The 14,835-nt window shown below is 41.5% G+C and overlaps 3 protein-coding genes across 8 annotated transcripts in view; 1 reads left to right on the forward strand and 2 right to left on the reverse strand.

Moving 5' to 3' along the window:
- Window positions 1-14,835, forward strand: part of LOC120812254 (ras association domain-containing protein 7-like) — a 36,989-nt gene that overhangs the window by 10,570 nt on the left and 11,584 nt on the right. The window lies entirely within an intron of this gene.
- LOC120812268 (uncharacterized) lies at window positions 462-5,717 on the reverse strand. 2 transcript variants are annotated; one of them, XR_013455158.1, is made up of 7 exons: window positions 4,898-5,717; window positions 4,148-4,552; window positions 3,824-4,069; window positions 3,542-3,636; window positions 3,159-3,306; window positions 2,848-2,957; window positions 462-2,534 (listed from the first exon to the last, which is right to left on the reverse strand). XR_013455158.1 is itself a non-coding variant. In XM_078097851.1 (7 exons), the coding sequence occupies exons 4-7, from the start codon at window positions 3,594-3,596 to the stop codon at window positions 2,358-2,360; spliced, it is 606 nt and encodes a 201-aa protein (XP_077953977.1). In that variant the 5' UTR covers window positions 3,597-3,636; window positions 3,824-4,069; window positions 4,148-4,552; window positions 4,898-5,717; the 3' UTR covers window positions 462-2,357. The 2 variants fall into 2 exon arrangements, 1 of the variants encoding a protein (XP_077953977.1); XM_078097851.1 differs by having other exon boundaries at window positions 3,426-3,636.
- Window positions 10,165-13,489, reverse strand: LOC144391250 (uncharacterized). Of its 2 annotated transcripts, XR_013455159.1 has the most exons (4): window positions 13,140-13,489; window positions 12,941-13,002; window positions 12,775-12,852; window positions 10,165-12,678 (listed from the first exon to the last, which is right to left on the reverse strand). XR_013455159.1 is itself a non-coding variant. In XM_078097852.1 (3 exons), the coding sequence occupies exons 1-3, from the start codon at window positions 13,393-13,395 to the stop codon at window positions 12,835-12,837; spliced, it is 336 nt and encodes a 111-aa protein (XP_077953978.1). In that variant the 5' UTR covers window positions 13,396-13,489; the 3' UTR covers window positions 12,732-12,834. The 2 variants fall into 2 exon arrangements, 1 of the variants encoding a protein (XP_077953978.1); XM_078097852.1 differs by lacking the exon at window positions 10,165-12,678 and having other exon boundaries at window positions 12,732-12,852.

The raw sequence follows: 14,835 nt of genomic DNA on the forward strand, positions 1-14,835 counted from the left end.
ATTTCTTGAAATAAGATGTAATATTTAGGACTTTTGAGATAAAAGTGATCTTGAAATTAGCCAGGAAAACTTATTTTGAGCTATATTTTACTAGTATTAGAAAGTGTTGTGTATCATAATAAGCTTGAAATGCTCAAAAGTAGCTTTTTGTTTTTTCATTGTTCATGGCATCCCCCTTATTTCAAGTGTATTTAACTCATTTAAAGTTCTAAAATATTGACATTGTCCTAGATTTTAGACCACCACCAACTTGAAATAAGATTAGAAAGTGATTATTTAAGCATTTTAGGATAAAATATGTCTTGAAGTTAGCTGGAAATACTCATATTATGCATTGTTTTACTCATAAGAAGTGCTTTTGTAGCATAATTAATCTTGTGCATTTAAGTTAATGTTAGCACTACAGCAGTGATACTGTTCTAAATTTAAGACAAACGCATACTTCAATGAAAACAAGTTGTGCATTAAACAAACAAATATTTTATTTGCATAAGAAAGCACACCTCTTCAGCTCTGAAATGCAGGAGGGAGCAAACAATTCTTACAATACAGTGCAGTTAGTCAGTTACACTGTGCCTGCAGGACCAGTCATGTTTTGGCGCAGTGTGTATGGCACTGTAATAAAATACTAATAATAGTAAAAAAAACATAGCAAAACATGGCATATATGTGTAACACATGGATTATAGTCAGACATGATCATCTGACATCTGTCTCCTCAATACACTTACAAAGTGCTTATTATTGCAACAAGTTAAGGGTCTTGGGCTAACATTAACATAAATATTTGACGACTGTGTCCCTCGATAGATCAACAACATTGTTATTATTGCGACCTTAACATTAGGAAACATTTGCTAAATAAGAATGGAAACGGCTTTACTTGCCAACAAAGGCTTTCCAGTCAGCCATGCCCTTGAAAGATGGTGTGAGGTCTCGCTCATGGATTGTGTCCAAGAGAACCTCCGTTTGTATGACAGAAAGCAGAGTGGCTACGCACCTGGGGTAAGTAAGGTGTAGAGCAGGGGTGCCCAACCTTTTTTGAACCAAGATCTACTTTTAGTTGATAGTGTATCGAGATCTACCAAGCCATATCGAAAGCCGTAGCGTAGCCACAATTTATTGCGCAACTATATAGGACACTGTTTTCTGACACATCGATACAGTTTTAACAATCATAATACATTTATTGAAGTAAATGTGAATTTGCAAAGAATAAGCACAAGTAGGCCTAGGACTGGCCGTAACAACACGACAGACAAACAACCCAAATAATACAATGCCTAATTCTTTGAACTTTTATAAGAACTAATTCAAGTTGGAAAAGTGGCATTTCTCTACCTTTTCTGGCACTGAGAGGAGGAAGCTAGTCTCTCATAGTCCGGACAGTAAGAGCTGAGTGCCAGCCGTGAGCAGACTGCAAGGTGGTCATCAGTCATGGTGGATCTGTATTTTGATTTTCATATGTGAAAAGGCAGACTCACACAAATATGTTGATCCAAAAAGTGCAGTCAAATTCTCTGAAGTTTGTCTGAGGTTAGGGTACTTCTCTTTCTGCATTAGATTCCAGAATTGGACATTCATGCCAGGTGTTGCTCTGGATTTTAGCTCAATGTCATTCTTCTGTGTGAGGATCTCATTCTCAACAGCACAGCTATCCAGGTTGAAGAATGATGCCACTTTGGACGTTATACAATCCCATCTACATTTTCCTCAAATGGAAAACAGAGAAAGCTGACAACAGGCTCAATGGATGCAAAGTCAGTGAAGCGCCTGTCAAATTCTGACAAGATGCTCTGCAAGATTGCTCATCATAACGTGCACCCTCAAGCTCCGCCCAGTCTTTGCCCATAGCCTGGGCTGCCAACTCTCACGCATTGGCCGTGAGACCCACGCATTTGATCGGGTTCACGCGCTCTCACGCCACACCTCCGATTTCTCACGCCAAAAAAATTGGAAGACTACCATTGAAAAAAAGGGGCGCCAGAACACAACAGTAATGTAAGGTTCCCTTTCCTGTCCATGGACATGTTTACAACGCGCTCGGTATCGCGCTGCGCGGATACGTCCGCGCGCTCCCATCAGCGGAGCAGAAAGCGCGTCGTCAGTGTTCGTCTGCACCCCCCCCCCCCGGCCGTTAAATCATCAATTTGATTTGAGTTCCATTATCAAGAGTCGCTACAGTAGTGCGTTAGGGTGCGCTGGTAGGCGCATTGCATTATGGGACAATCTTTGGATCCATTTAAATCCCTATCTGTTATGTTCATGTTCATGTCCTGGGGTCAAAAATTTCTCGCGATCGACTGCAACTCAGCCTGCGATCGACTGGTAGACCGCGATCGACTGGTTGGGCACAACTAGTGTAGAGCATAATAGTAGGCCACAAGGTATAAAACACCCTGTGTAACCTTGTCTTTTGGGAGCGTAGTTATCGGCACATCTCTTACAGCCAGGAGGCAGTTGGACAAACTCACAATAAGGACCGGGCAGGAGAGACGACGTTTCTTCAAATAGTCATTGGGGTCTTCTTTTTCCTTAATCACATCCATCAGGATAAAGAAAAATTCAGAGGGGGAGATATGGTTTTCTTTTACATCAGTGATTTTAATGGTACTTGAGGAGTCCAATATTTACTGAGGTGGCATACTGTCTAAGAAGTTTTAGAACAACAGATATAAAGAATATCAAAATGTGTCTGTGGGTCTACTGCAAAAAATTGTGTTGCTTAACACACTGTATTTGAATCTATATAAATGTATTTACATTTGTTGGGCTAGGCCAGTCTTTTTAGGTCTTCACTAGGTCAATAAAACCTATTAACCAAGTAGTGCATTTATTTCTGCTTACCTCGAGGACATGCACAAGAGCCTCACTCACATGTCCTAACTTCTTCAGAGGAGCAGATGAAGAGGGGAACAATGAAGGTAGCACACGTAGGATACTGACAGCCTGTTCAACTGTTGAGGATAATATGTGTTACTTTTACACTTAGATCAAATCTGGTCAAATCTGACCAACAGTTTACAACATCTTCTAAAATACAAAAAAAGTTACACAAATCATGGGATAGCCACCACAGATGAAAATAAGGAAGACAAGACACTAGCACATAAACCTGCCTAATGTCCACCCTAATAACATCAAACATCATTGCTTACCTTTGTCCATTCCTACTGGGGGTTTCAGCAGCTTTTTCCACACACCAAAAAACTGCACCTTCTGGCAGAAGTCGTCCCATCTTCCCTTCAGCTCATCAATGTAATAGATGTTATTTTTGTCCAGAATGCGTTGAAGCTCCTCCATCACCTATCCAACATACAAATAAAGACATTTGACTGCATTGGGTAGGAGACAGAAATTGGCATACAAGACATTGTTTTGTGTGGTGCCCTGTTTTGAATTATGCTCAGTCAATAATGACTAACATGTCCAATGTCCTCCAGAATTTTCTTGTGTCTGTCCTCCTCGCAAAAAGAATCAGAGTCAATGAATTCTCTTCTGGCTGAAGATTTCAAATCCAGAAGCTGAGAGACGGACTCACGGTTTGGAGTTTTCTTCTTACACAAAGATTGTAGGGTTCTGTAATGCTTGGCCATAGTTGCTGGACTGTCAGTGTCTGGAGTGTCAATGCCGCATCTTAGCGGCAAGGACAGAAATATACATAATTAAATACATGGCATTAATTCATAGAAATTAGTAACTTTAGAAAGAATATCGTAGCAATTAGTTTGAGTCTTCCAGTTTATTAGTCTTCCAAACAAAAGAAGTGTAAAATATGAACACTACACAATGGTAAATTTGTAAATGTAATGTTGGAACTCACATCTGGCATTGCTGCTTGAGTCTGGGGTGCTACTCCCTTCAGATGGGCAGTCTTGAATGCTTGAATGCTACCCCCTTTTGAGGGGAGATCCAGAATGACTGTTGGGTCACTTGAATCATATTCATCTGGGTCACTTAGCAGCTCAGGTTGGCACTTTGGCTCCTCGAGTCGGCGCCTCTTTGGATTGGTCTTTTGGGGTGATCTCACATTTTGCAATCTTTTGTATAGCTGTGAGTACACAGTAACCTATCACAAGAAAAATTCAAATAAATGCTTCAAACATCAAACAAATACCAAACATGCACCTGGATGCATTTGACCTACCCATGCATTCTTGCTGCTCAGGTCTCGGTCCTGCAGCATGGGGTAGTACAGCACTATTCGCTTTGCCATAGCTGTTATTTCTGGCTTTGACGGGTATCTGTCGCCGTCCCCCGTTGCCCTCAGGATTGCAATCATACTGGTCATGGTGTTTCGGATGAGCCGACATCTGAGGTCCTTTGACATTTGGCAGTTTCTCTCTTCACCAGTCTTCGCCAACTCAAAATATTGTTTTCGGCATTGCTCTAGTTCGGTGTCAGTGTGCAATACATATTCTGGGAAGTATAACTTAACAACCTTTTCAGGTGTGTGCTTTGCAGGACATCTTTTTACTGGAGTGGATGTCTGAGGTAGGGGTGACCCATTCATTGAATTAAACTTCTGCTCGTTGATTTTGAGTCTAGTTTCCTGTAAAATAAAAGATAATAAAACAAAAAGTATTTGTAAAAGCAACTTTTAATTTATACTGTCTTAACACAAATTATGATGCAGCATTGACAACTCCACTAAGGGTATAACAATAATAATAATAAATAGTTTGTGTTAATATTCTCCTTTTAGTGATAATAAAGGTAGGTTTAGTGATTGCCTTATGGTGTTGATATGAATACTTACTAAACAAGCAGAAAATGAATAAACTTACTTCATCAACAAAAAATGTAAATAAACATGATAGAACAATTGGATACACCTATAGGCTAACATATCTGTTCCAAAACCACCTAGTTAATGCTGCATCATTAAGAAACTGACCTCTTCCGAAACACCATGACAGATTTGCCAGACCGCTTTTTGTTGCAAGAACTCCTCTGGCCCTGGGAAAAGGTCCCGCAGGTCTTCACGAGACAGAGAGCTGATCATTTCTTCACTTACATTTGCAGCTGTGACATAATGTAAAGCATACATTGCAGGATGAATTAGTGCCATAGAACAGCCAAACTGTATGAGACAGCTGGCTAGCGCCAACTAGTTAGTGCATTAACAATGGATAAAGAAATGACATACCTCAGTGGACTGTGCATCACATCAGAGTGGTGAATTAAACATTTTAATCGGTCGTAACTCTCTTAATTCTGAAGCAATTTTAATTCAAATTTACTGAATGTATATAGCAATCTACATTTTTTCGAAACTCATAAAAGCATACATTTTAAGTTGTGGTTATTCAGAATGTTTTAGTATAATAGAACAGAGTAGTAGCTGGATTTAATTGAAACAAATATAAAGTTCAATTTATCCAATTTATAATAAAACCAATTTCATTCAAATTTGTTCAGAATTAAGAGTTACCGATTTTAGAGAGGACTGCAAGTCTTAATATGTTTAAATTTAGCTGATCTTAACCTCTCTGTTGAATCATAAGTATTGCCAAGTAGGTTTTTACTTACTAGGGATTTGTCTTGGTGTTACTGGTGCATAATAAATATGACGTAAAATTAATAACCACGTTAAAAATGTATATTTGACTACGTTACCTCTTAAAGTCGACACCGTGACGTCATCAAGTTCGTCCATGCTGTTAGCAGTTTTAGCTAGCAAGTTAAATAACGTTAGCTAACGTTAGCTAGCAAGTTAGTTAGCTAACGTTAGCTAGCAAGTTAGCTAGCTAACCGTGCTCGGCTGCAACAGTGCACACAACAAATAATATTAAATATAATATTTAAAATTTATCGGATTAAAAAAACTGAGATATTCGATACAACTTAACCTGCAATGAAATACGAATTCAAACCGTCTCGGACGAGGCAGCTTTATTGCGGAACTGTAACGTTCCCTCCAGTGAGCCGTGTGTGTTCCATACTGCGCATGCCCAACTTTCAACAGACACGATAAACAGGTGATGTCTCACTTCTTTAAAGAACGGCTGAATGTATTATGCTCACTTAGATTCTGAATAAAACGCGTTGTTTTTCAGACGGAAAATTTGTTTAATCTTTAATGAGGCCTAACGTAAAATAGCGGGACAGCCTTCCCACTGCTGAGCCATAGACTGCTACCATTTACAAAACAGGGGTTTATGGCAGTAATTATTTTTTTTCAAATGAATTAAAAACAACTAGTTTTGGGGTGTTTTTAAGAATGTATAAATATATATTTGTTATAATTGTGTATAGCTTGACTAAATTGTTGCCCATTTCAGATTAATTATTCTGTAAAGATAACTAAATAAGAACTTACACCCCACATTTAAAATAGATAAACTACCGGTAATTTCTACCGGGCTGGATATAACGTGTTGGCTTGCTGCACTCGCCTTAACGTTAGGAACCTTGCTCCTCCAAGATGATCTGCCGTTGTTTCATATGCTATATTTTTGTGGCGTTTACACTGAAAAACATTGAGTCACAACTCTTTACACAGTCGCAGCCCTGACTTTCGCGTGGTGTGTGGCATTGATGGCTGTCCTAGTGAGTATAGAGTGCATAACATAACATGATTCAGACACATTCTGGGGACCTTGGTCAACTGAAGAGTGATGTGATGGGAGTATTTGACCAGTTTAATGACCCTTTCAGTCAAATCGCTACAACACATTTGCAGGATAAGACAATCAACGAACTGTTACAGCCAGTTGAACCAGAGACGATTATATATAAAAATGTAGTGTCAAACGGTTTGTTATGAGAGTTCTTACCATTAAACACCATTACTTTTATTATATACCATTGTTGAAAAGTTTGCAATAATTGAACAGGGGCCACAGCCATGCCCGGATGGATTTTTTCACGATTTAATTGATGGAGACATTTTTAAATCACACCCACTGTTTTTGAGAGTTCCCACAGCATTGCAATTCATTTCATATACAAATGAAATTGAATTGTGCAATCCTCTTGGATCTCGGGCAAACAAAAACAAATTGTTATTGATTTATTACACCTTAGGTAACATCAACCCTAAATACAGATCAAGACTTGCTGCCATTCGTCTGCTTGCCATGGTAAAATCAAAAGATATTTCTGATTGTGGTATTGATAAGGTGCTTGAGAGCATTAATTGTGACTTGATTGAGCTGTATGATGTGTTAAAAGTTGTTACTGCAAAGGGTGAGAAGACAATTTTTTGGGCGCTTATGACTGTGTGTGGAGACACTCTAGCTCAACATGAAGTGGCTGGATTTAAGGAAGGAGTAGGGTTTGCTTACAGTAAATGCAGACACTGTGAATGCAACTTTGACGACACGCAGGAACAATTGAATGAAGATTTGTTTGTTGAAAGGACCATGACAAGTCATATCGACAATGTAGAGACATTGAAAAAGCAAGCACTGACTTTCTGAAAGAAAATCTAAAAATGACATATGGTATTAATAGGAGAAGCAAATTAACAGAATTTCCTCACTTTGATATAATCAATCAAACTCCACAAGACATAATGCATATTATTCTTGAAGGTGTTGCCCCATATGAAATCAAATGTGTTTTACAGCATCTTGTGCTTTCAGGGCATATGGAGTTAGACGCATTCAACAGTGCAATTATTGGTTTCCCATACTCTCTTTTGGATGCAAGAGATAAGCCTTGCCCCATATCGGTCAATACACTGTCATCAAATGACAATAAACTGAAACAGTCAGCAGGGCAGATGCTGGTTTTGTTAAAGAGCATGCATGAATGTAGTCAGAATGTGCATGAGACACATCCATTTTTTTCAAGTGAAGTTGATATGGGCCCAGTCTCTGAGGTTAAAAATATTCACTACGTAGAAGGAAAGATTAAAGACTTCTTAGAAATACAGCACCTTCAACATATAGTTTTGGTAAAGTGGATAATGCAACATGGAAATAAGTGTAGATGTGAGATTTGTATGTGTCATCAATAGTACTCCAGAGTTTGGACTTGTGAAAAACATCTACATAGTAAATTCTTCACTGTATTGTTTTGAATGCCAGCCTCTCTCTATAAATGAGTGGAATGATCATTATTTATCTTATAAGGAAGAAGTTCCCTACCTAGCTCAAGCCAATATTTTTGTGGATGCTGAAAAACTTGATTGAAAGAATAGTTCAACATTCTGGGAATCCCTAGTCTTGTGATCACCATAAGGCAAACCGCAGAGACTCCAGAACTTTGAGTTTTTGTCCAAATCCGTTGAAACTTAAGGATTTCTTTTAAACAAGATATATTTTCTTCCAAAAAAATCCAAAAAGTCTAATTCCTGAAACAAGACGATTTATCTTTTGCAACCAACACAGCAGCTTAAAATCTCTTCAAAAGTCAAAAAAGCTTGTTTCATATGACATATGACTCAAAACTAGATGTTTTCAAGACCTTTTCACTTAACTTAAGATATTCAAGATGTATTGTCATAAAACAAAGTAAAGTTCACCTGAGTGAACGCTGTCATGTCTGGTCAGTTTGAACTTCAGCCTTCACGGGTGTTTGCTCCATCACCTCGTCAAACCCAAAGCTTCACTTCTGTGCTCCTTTTGTAACAGTTTGAAACCACAGGCAGGTTGTAGTTGCCGGGCTTTTTTAGTCTGTCCGTATCTGTTTGTCTCTCTCTCTCTCTCTGTCCATGGCTCTCAATTGTACCGTGTGTGGTAAATGTAGCGCGGGTAAACACCTCTGCCAGCCCCGTGGGATGGTCATGTGACTGTGCTGTGAGGGTGTTTGCAGGTCGCTCCCATGCTCAACCAGCCATGCCGTGTTGACTCTCTGCACACAGAGCTCTCTGGGCAGTAAATAACATGGTGCCGGAGCCAAGGGCCTCCGGACAGGGCCACGGGGCGGTGCTGGGTTGGGGTGACGGGGGATAGGGCGTGGGGGGGGGTCAAGACGCCACAAAGAAGGAAAAAATGTACGCCTCGGGGCTCCGCGATACTAAATCAACAGACTGGGGAGGAGAGCGGCAGGTGGAGTCGGCAGGCTCGTCCCTGGCGCTGAGAGGCTTGACGTTGGACCCTCCGCTGGATGCAGATGTGTTTGATCAAGCACGTCAGGAGCAAAGCCAGCAAATGGGAAGACGGCAGCTTCCGTTACGTGGCGCACAGCGGTGAGCAGGAGGGCACGAGAGCAGTAGGGAGCGGCAAGGATCGGAACGGCAATAAATTAACATATTGGTTTTGTCTAAAATATTTATTTGCAATGAATATAAAAAATGTAGGATATAAGCACCGCCCCAGGTTATTTCTGCCAAGTTTTAGGTTTAAATTGTAGGATATCCTGAAAGTTCAAACATTTGCTTAATATTAAAGCATTAGTAATTAAAACGTCACAGCATATGACAGGATGGAGGTGGTAGGTTTTTTTTAGGAGACACAGAAAAAAGCTCTTACTGAATAACTAAAGATGATTCTGTGTCGTCGCGCCCCGCGACGCAGTGACAAACGGACCGGAGCGAGCGCTTCTGGTGCCCGTAGAGGTGAACTCCAAGTCGCAGGTTTGCAGAGATGCTTCTCTGCCTCGACCTGCATCCTGAACATGAAGTGCCCCAGGTTTTACACTTCAGATAAACGTCCTCCATGAGACATGTCCTGTTCTGAAAGACCTTTGGTTATTTTCTCTGTGAGAAACAACCATCATGACCGTGTGGTCAGTTTTCTTTTGACATATTTCAGGTTGGGTGTTAGTGTCTGCCTGCCGCTGAATGGTCACGCTTTAACCAACACTCCTCTTTGTGCTTTATTGTCCAGCCTCTTGTTCAAAGATCACCCCCCCTCCCCCCTCCAGTGATGTTGGAAACGACAGACAGAGACCTCCATGGTCCCAGAGGACTTCCTAGAATACTGTGAATTAGCCGTAAATCTGCACTCTGCCCTTCTACCTTTATTTTTCTTGCTTATCTTGACTGTCCATACACCCTCCCCCGTGTGACATCTCCCCATTACACTGTAAATCAGGTTCATTGAGGGGCCCACCCTCAGACATTTGATCCACACGCAACACAAACCGATACTTTACTTTCTCTGTGTTGTGAATGCGCACATTTAGGGCCGGGTATCGACCCTCAGTCCATTTTAGGTATCGTTCAGCACTGTCCATCAAATATTCAGGTACTTTCTTACTTATATCCAAAACTTTTTTCTCTTTTCTTTCAGGCAAGGTTTTTGTTACATTTGAAAATTTCAGACATTTGGCGTCTCTATTCATACAGAAATATGCCGATGACTTTTTTCATAGAGTCGTATCGTGGGATAAACTTTAGTGAGGACATTACACAATATCATGCCATAATTGTGCTAAACCCATTCTTAATGTGGTTTGGTCTTCTTCTCTAAAGATTAAACACCCCCACAAAATTCTGTTTCTCATCACTAATGCTATAATTAATCTGTATTGGTGAACCGCTGCACCGGCATAAAATGAAATGTATCTTTGATGCCTGTGAGGAAAAGAAAGCACTCTGCCTGACCACCTCTGTTCCTCCTCATACATGTTCACTTATATCTTAATCCTTCCTTGTGTATCTTCTTGGGGTCAGTTATATTCCCGTGTTGAGTGACCCCTTATAGATTCAATCTCTGTTATAAAGTATTTTTTCACTGCTAATGCATGGTTTACTCTAAAAAAGCAGTGTGACCCAAACTGGGATCTGTGTTCACAGGGCAAACGCTTTTACTATTACCTGAAGTCAAACATTGCTCACAGTTTGATGTCATTGTACATTCCACAGCGCTGGTGCGCAACAACCCGCCAGTCTTGACCTTATCTCAGCACAGAAAACAGCATTTTAGAGGAATGAATCCCCTTCGGGATAAGGACATCTACATGCCGGGGTCGGTTACCTGGAGACTGGCGGTCTCTGGTGCTCCATAGCTGTGTTTACCTGTATCCCCGTCTCCCTGGTATGTTGAAACTCCCTAGGTAAATATTGGTAGAGTGTGAGAAGAGAAGTTTTGCATAGCAGGCTGACCTTGGCAATGGAACAACATGTTAATCTGTACAGCATGCGGTTTCTCCCAAAGCTTCCTCGCAGTTCTTGACCTTACGTCACAGTCAGGATTTTTGGCTTTCTGTTTTCAAAGGTGTGTCTGATTAAAACCAGAGGTGGACGGAGCGCATTAGTCATAGTAGTAGTTTGGGAAGCGCCATCTAATGTCCGTGTCCTGAGATTGATGTCATGGGAGGAGACTGGGTGTATTGTACGTCGCCTTGGATAAAAGCGTCCGCTAAAAGACATGTAATGTAATGTAATGTAATTCCTCACATTCATCTGTTAAACGCGTTTATTCAGCTGAAGAGTTTGTTTCCTCTCTGTTGGAGTCTTACACTTTTGTTGTAATGTTACCGGTCCAACCATGCACAATAATGTGCACCTGGTCTGTCCTGGGTTGATAACTGCCTCACATAAAACTGGATTTAAATATATATCGCTGTAGCACATGATGTGACAGCCTCGGCTTCGTGCAGGTGATGTCAGTTTGTGGCTTCGAGCTCTCCTGCGTGGCTCTTTCTTTGCAGCAGCACATGGATAGGGAGTTCCTCGGGCTTGCTAATGGCAATATGCCCTTCAGCTCAGATGAAGACGGACAAGTCTACTACATTGCATAATGGAATGCATGGCATTAAAGTGGGATGAAACCAACACCAGTCTCAGCCACCTTCCTCCGCCAACTCTGCAGTCGATGCACCTTCAACTACATCGCTTAAATTACTTTTCTTATATTGAAGGATTGTTTTGTTTGGCATTATTTGAGCCCCTATCTTGGATTGTGTTTGGAGTATGTAAGAACAACCCCCGCCCCTCCCCTCCCAAAAAAATGAAGCGAATAATTGATATGAGCAAACATGGAAGCGGCCTTTAAATTACTAATGAGTCGAGCTTCAAACCTGTGACACCGAAGGCCGGGGCCCTCCTGACTCACAGGGCACGTGCACGCAGGCGATGCCGCTGCACATGCAGCTGCAAAGAACTCAACTACAACGCACTGCATGAAAAGTGAGATTTTCGTCCCCGTAAACGCCCGGGAATCTCCCTAATTTCCGACAATTTGCAACCCACGCACGTCGCGTTTGTCTGTGCCACAAATTGTCGGAAACGAACCATGACGTAGGCGGAGAGCTGGCGGAGGTGCGAATGGCCCGAATTAGCATATGAATGCAGCGAAACCGCGGGTGGCCGAGCCGAGCGGGCTTGAATATCCTTACTCCTTATTGGATGAAACCACAACTTACGAACAAATAAAATCACTCGTGATTGGCAGCAAAACCACACTAGTTTATGATTGGATGAAACCACAACTTTCAATCACTCGTGATTGATCGGCAGATCTGTCGCTATTGGTCACCCGCCTCATTTTATTTATATATTCATATTATGCTGTATATTCATTTCATGGTTATCCTATGCAGGCTACTACACTATTATTAGGATACCAACCAGGACATCAATGAATTTATAGAGAAGTGCGATGCGATGCGTACCGACACAACACATCTATCAATGCACCTGAAACAAGTCAGCAAATAAACTCTGACCCTCTTTCTTCTCGCTCGACTCCGCGCTGAATCCTTCGCAGCTTCCGCTCGCAGTGAGCGTTCCGGCTGAACCTGAAGCTCCTGCGTACGTCTCAAAATACGTCTCACAGGCGGCTGGAAAACAATTAAATGAGTGTGGTATGAATACAAAAAAAATCAAACGCAAGTCACAGTAACATTTAACAAGGAAGGAGAAACAGTGTCACTTACACACAATGACGTCGTCTAAATCTGGACTTTTCCCGGAGCAAATACGAGGTCACCGCCTCACTATGAGGAGAGATTAGTCTGTGAAAACAAAATGTAGTTATGATCGGTATCTATACGTATATATTCCCTTATAGCGCAGAATGAAAGCATATTCTGTAAATCTGACCCTTGCTCCGGTTCGTAGCGCCTGTAATTCGTCTCGGAGTTGTGAAGACGGCGCAGCGCTTCCTGTAAACGACACGGCAAAGAAAACGCACTTTAATAAAGCTGTTTCTGCTCACTTGTAAGGCTACTAGGCTACTCTTAGCTTAGCTTGAGGCTACGCTACTCTTAGCTTAGCTTGCAGTCATCGAACGTATTCTTACCGCTATCGTGGGATCGTGCGCCCGTCTCCTCTTCTTTGAGTCGGTTCCTCTCCTCCATGGACAGAAACCCGCAGAGTCCCGAACGCTCTAGTGGAGCGAACCGCTCGTTGATATCGGCAGTTTGTTGTTGGAGTTGACGAGACGATCCACTGAGAGCTTTCAGCAGCTTCTTCTCGTTTGTCTGCGGACTGGCCGAAAGTTGGTGACCGCGGAGAGGAGTTGAAGGCGAGTTGAGCGTGAGACGTCGTCCCGCCATTATTCACGAAGCAGTAAAAACCAAACAAAGGAACTGGAGATACAGTTCTTCTGAATATAGTAACACACGTGTCTGTTTGTATGCTCGTCTTGCAAGTACTGCTGTCTGAGTCATCCCTATGACCTCACACGTGATTGGACAAGGAGTCTAAGGGTCCTCCAATCACATGCGAGGTTATTGTTATACGGAAGGACCAGTATTTTAGGAAGACAAATGGTTGGGACTTTGAAACAGCTGATATGCTTTATGTAAAGCAGTGTTTTGGTGTCAGCGGAACGACTTTCCCTAGAAAACTGTACAGTGGTGCCTCTTTCTCCATTCCACCAGACAATGAGTCTGACAGACATGCAATGTTGACAATGTATCATCACATGTACCCTTGTGTCACTGAGGTCGAATGTTTTGCCATGACATGTAAACGGGTAACATATATGAATGTAACTTACTCAATCGATAGATGCAGAGCAGAAAGGTCAGCGTATATTTATGCTAAGTGGTGTGGAAACACAACAGTTTTGAGGAACCCGTCCTTGACCCTCTAGCAGAACTACGACCAGCCATTATAAAGCAGTTTATAGTTGTTAATGTTGTGTCAAAGGGTACGGCATTTAAACATGTTCTTGCACAAGTTTCCGGGCTTCATCTCCACCCGGACAGACATTTTTATGGAAAGCCAATAGAAGTTTGGGGCTTGCAGGGAACAGACACGTCATACAGCATCATTTCTGCCAGTTGAGCGCATTGCTAGAAGATGTGTGGTTAATACATCCTCTGTGCATTTAAGACCAAAGAAAAGGTCGCTGTAGTCCTGCCACTATGCACTGTAGTTGAGCTCTAGGAGACTGTGATCTCTGCAGACCCCTCATGCTGATTCAAATGTTGTTTGCATGGAATGCTCATTTTACCTTGATTAAAACTCATTTTGTGTATCTTTTTTACATAACATTTGCCTTTGCTAATGGCGTACACAGTAATCTAGCATATTTTAATTAAATAAATCAATTCAAGCTCAAATGTGAGAGTGTATAATTAGGCTACTGAGCCTGATCTATTTGTACCAGAGATTTTCTTACCTTAGTTACCTTAGTTACCTTAGTTACCTTAGACGGCCATAGTTGTAATGAACATGAAAAGCATTCTACAAATTTGCATTTGTATAGCTCACAGCATTTTCATTTACAAGTCAAAGCCTCCCCTAGAAATAGGAGGAGGGGGGTCATGGGGGGACAACTGCCAAGGGAGGCCCACGTCAATTTCTGACAATTTACGGCAGTTTTCGGCGTTGCCCGCAAATTGCCGTAAACAGCCACAAACCTGAAATTCCACGACAATCTACAGTGCCGCATACTGACGAAAATCCCACTTTTCATGCAGTGAACTATTGAGCATGTCAGTCATTTTAAAGCTGCTAATTTGTAAATGGCACCTCAAAATGAGTCG

This window comes from Gasterosteus aculeatus, chromosome Y (assembly GCF_964276395.1).
Source record: "Gasterosteus aculeatus chromosome Y, fGasAcu3.hap1.1, whole genome shotgun sequence".
NCBI classification, from domain to species: Eukaryota; Metazoa; Chordata; class Actinopteri; order Perciformes; family Gasterosteidae; genus Gasterosteus; species Gasterosteus aculeatus.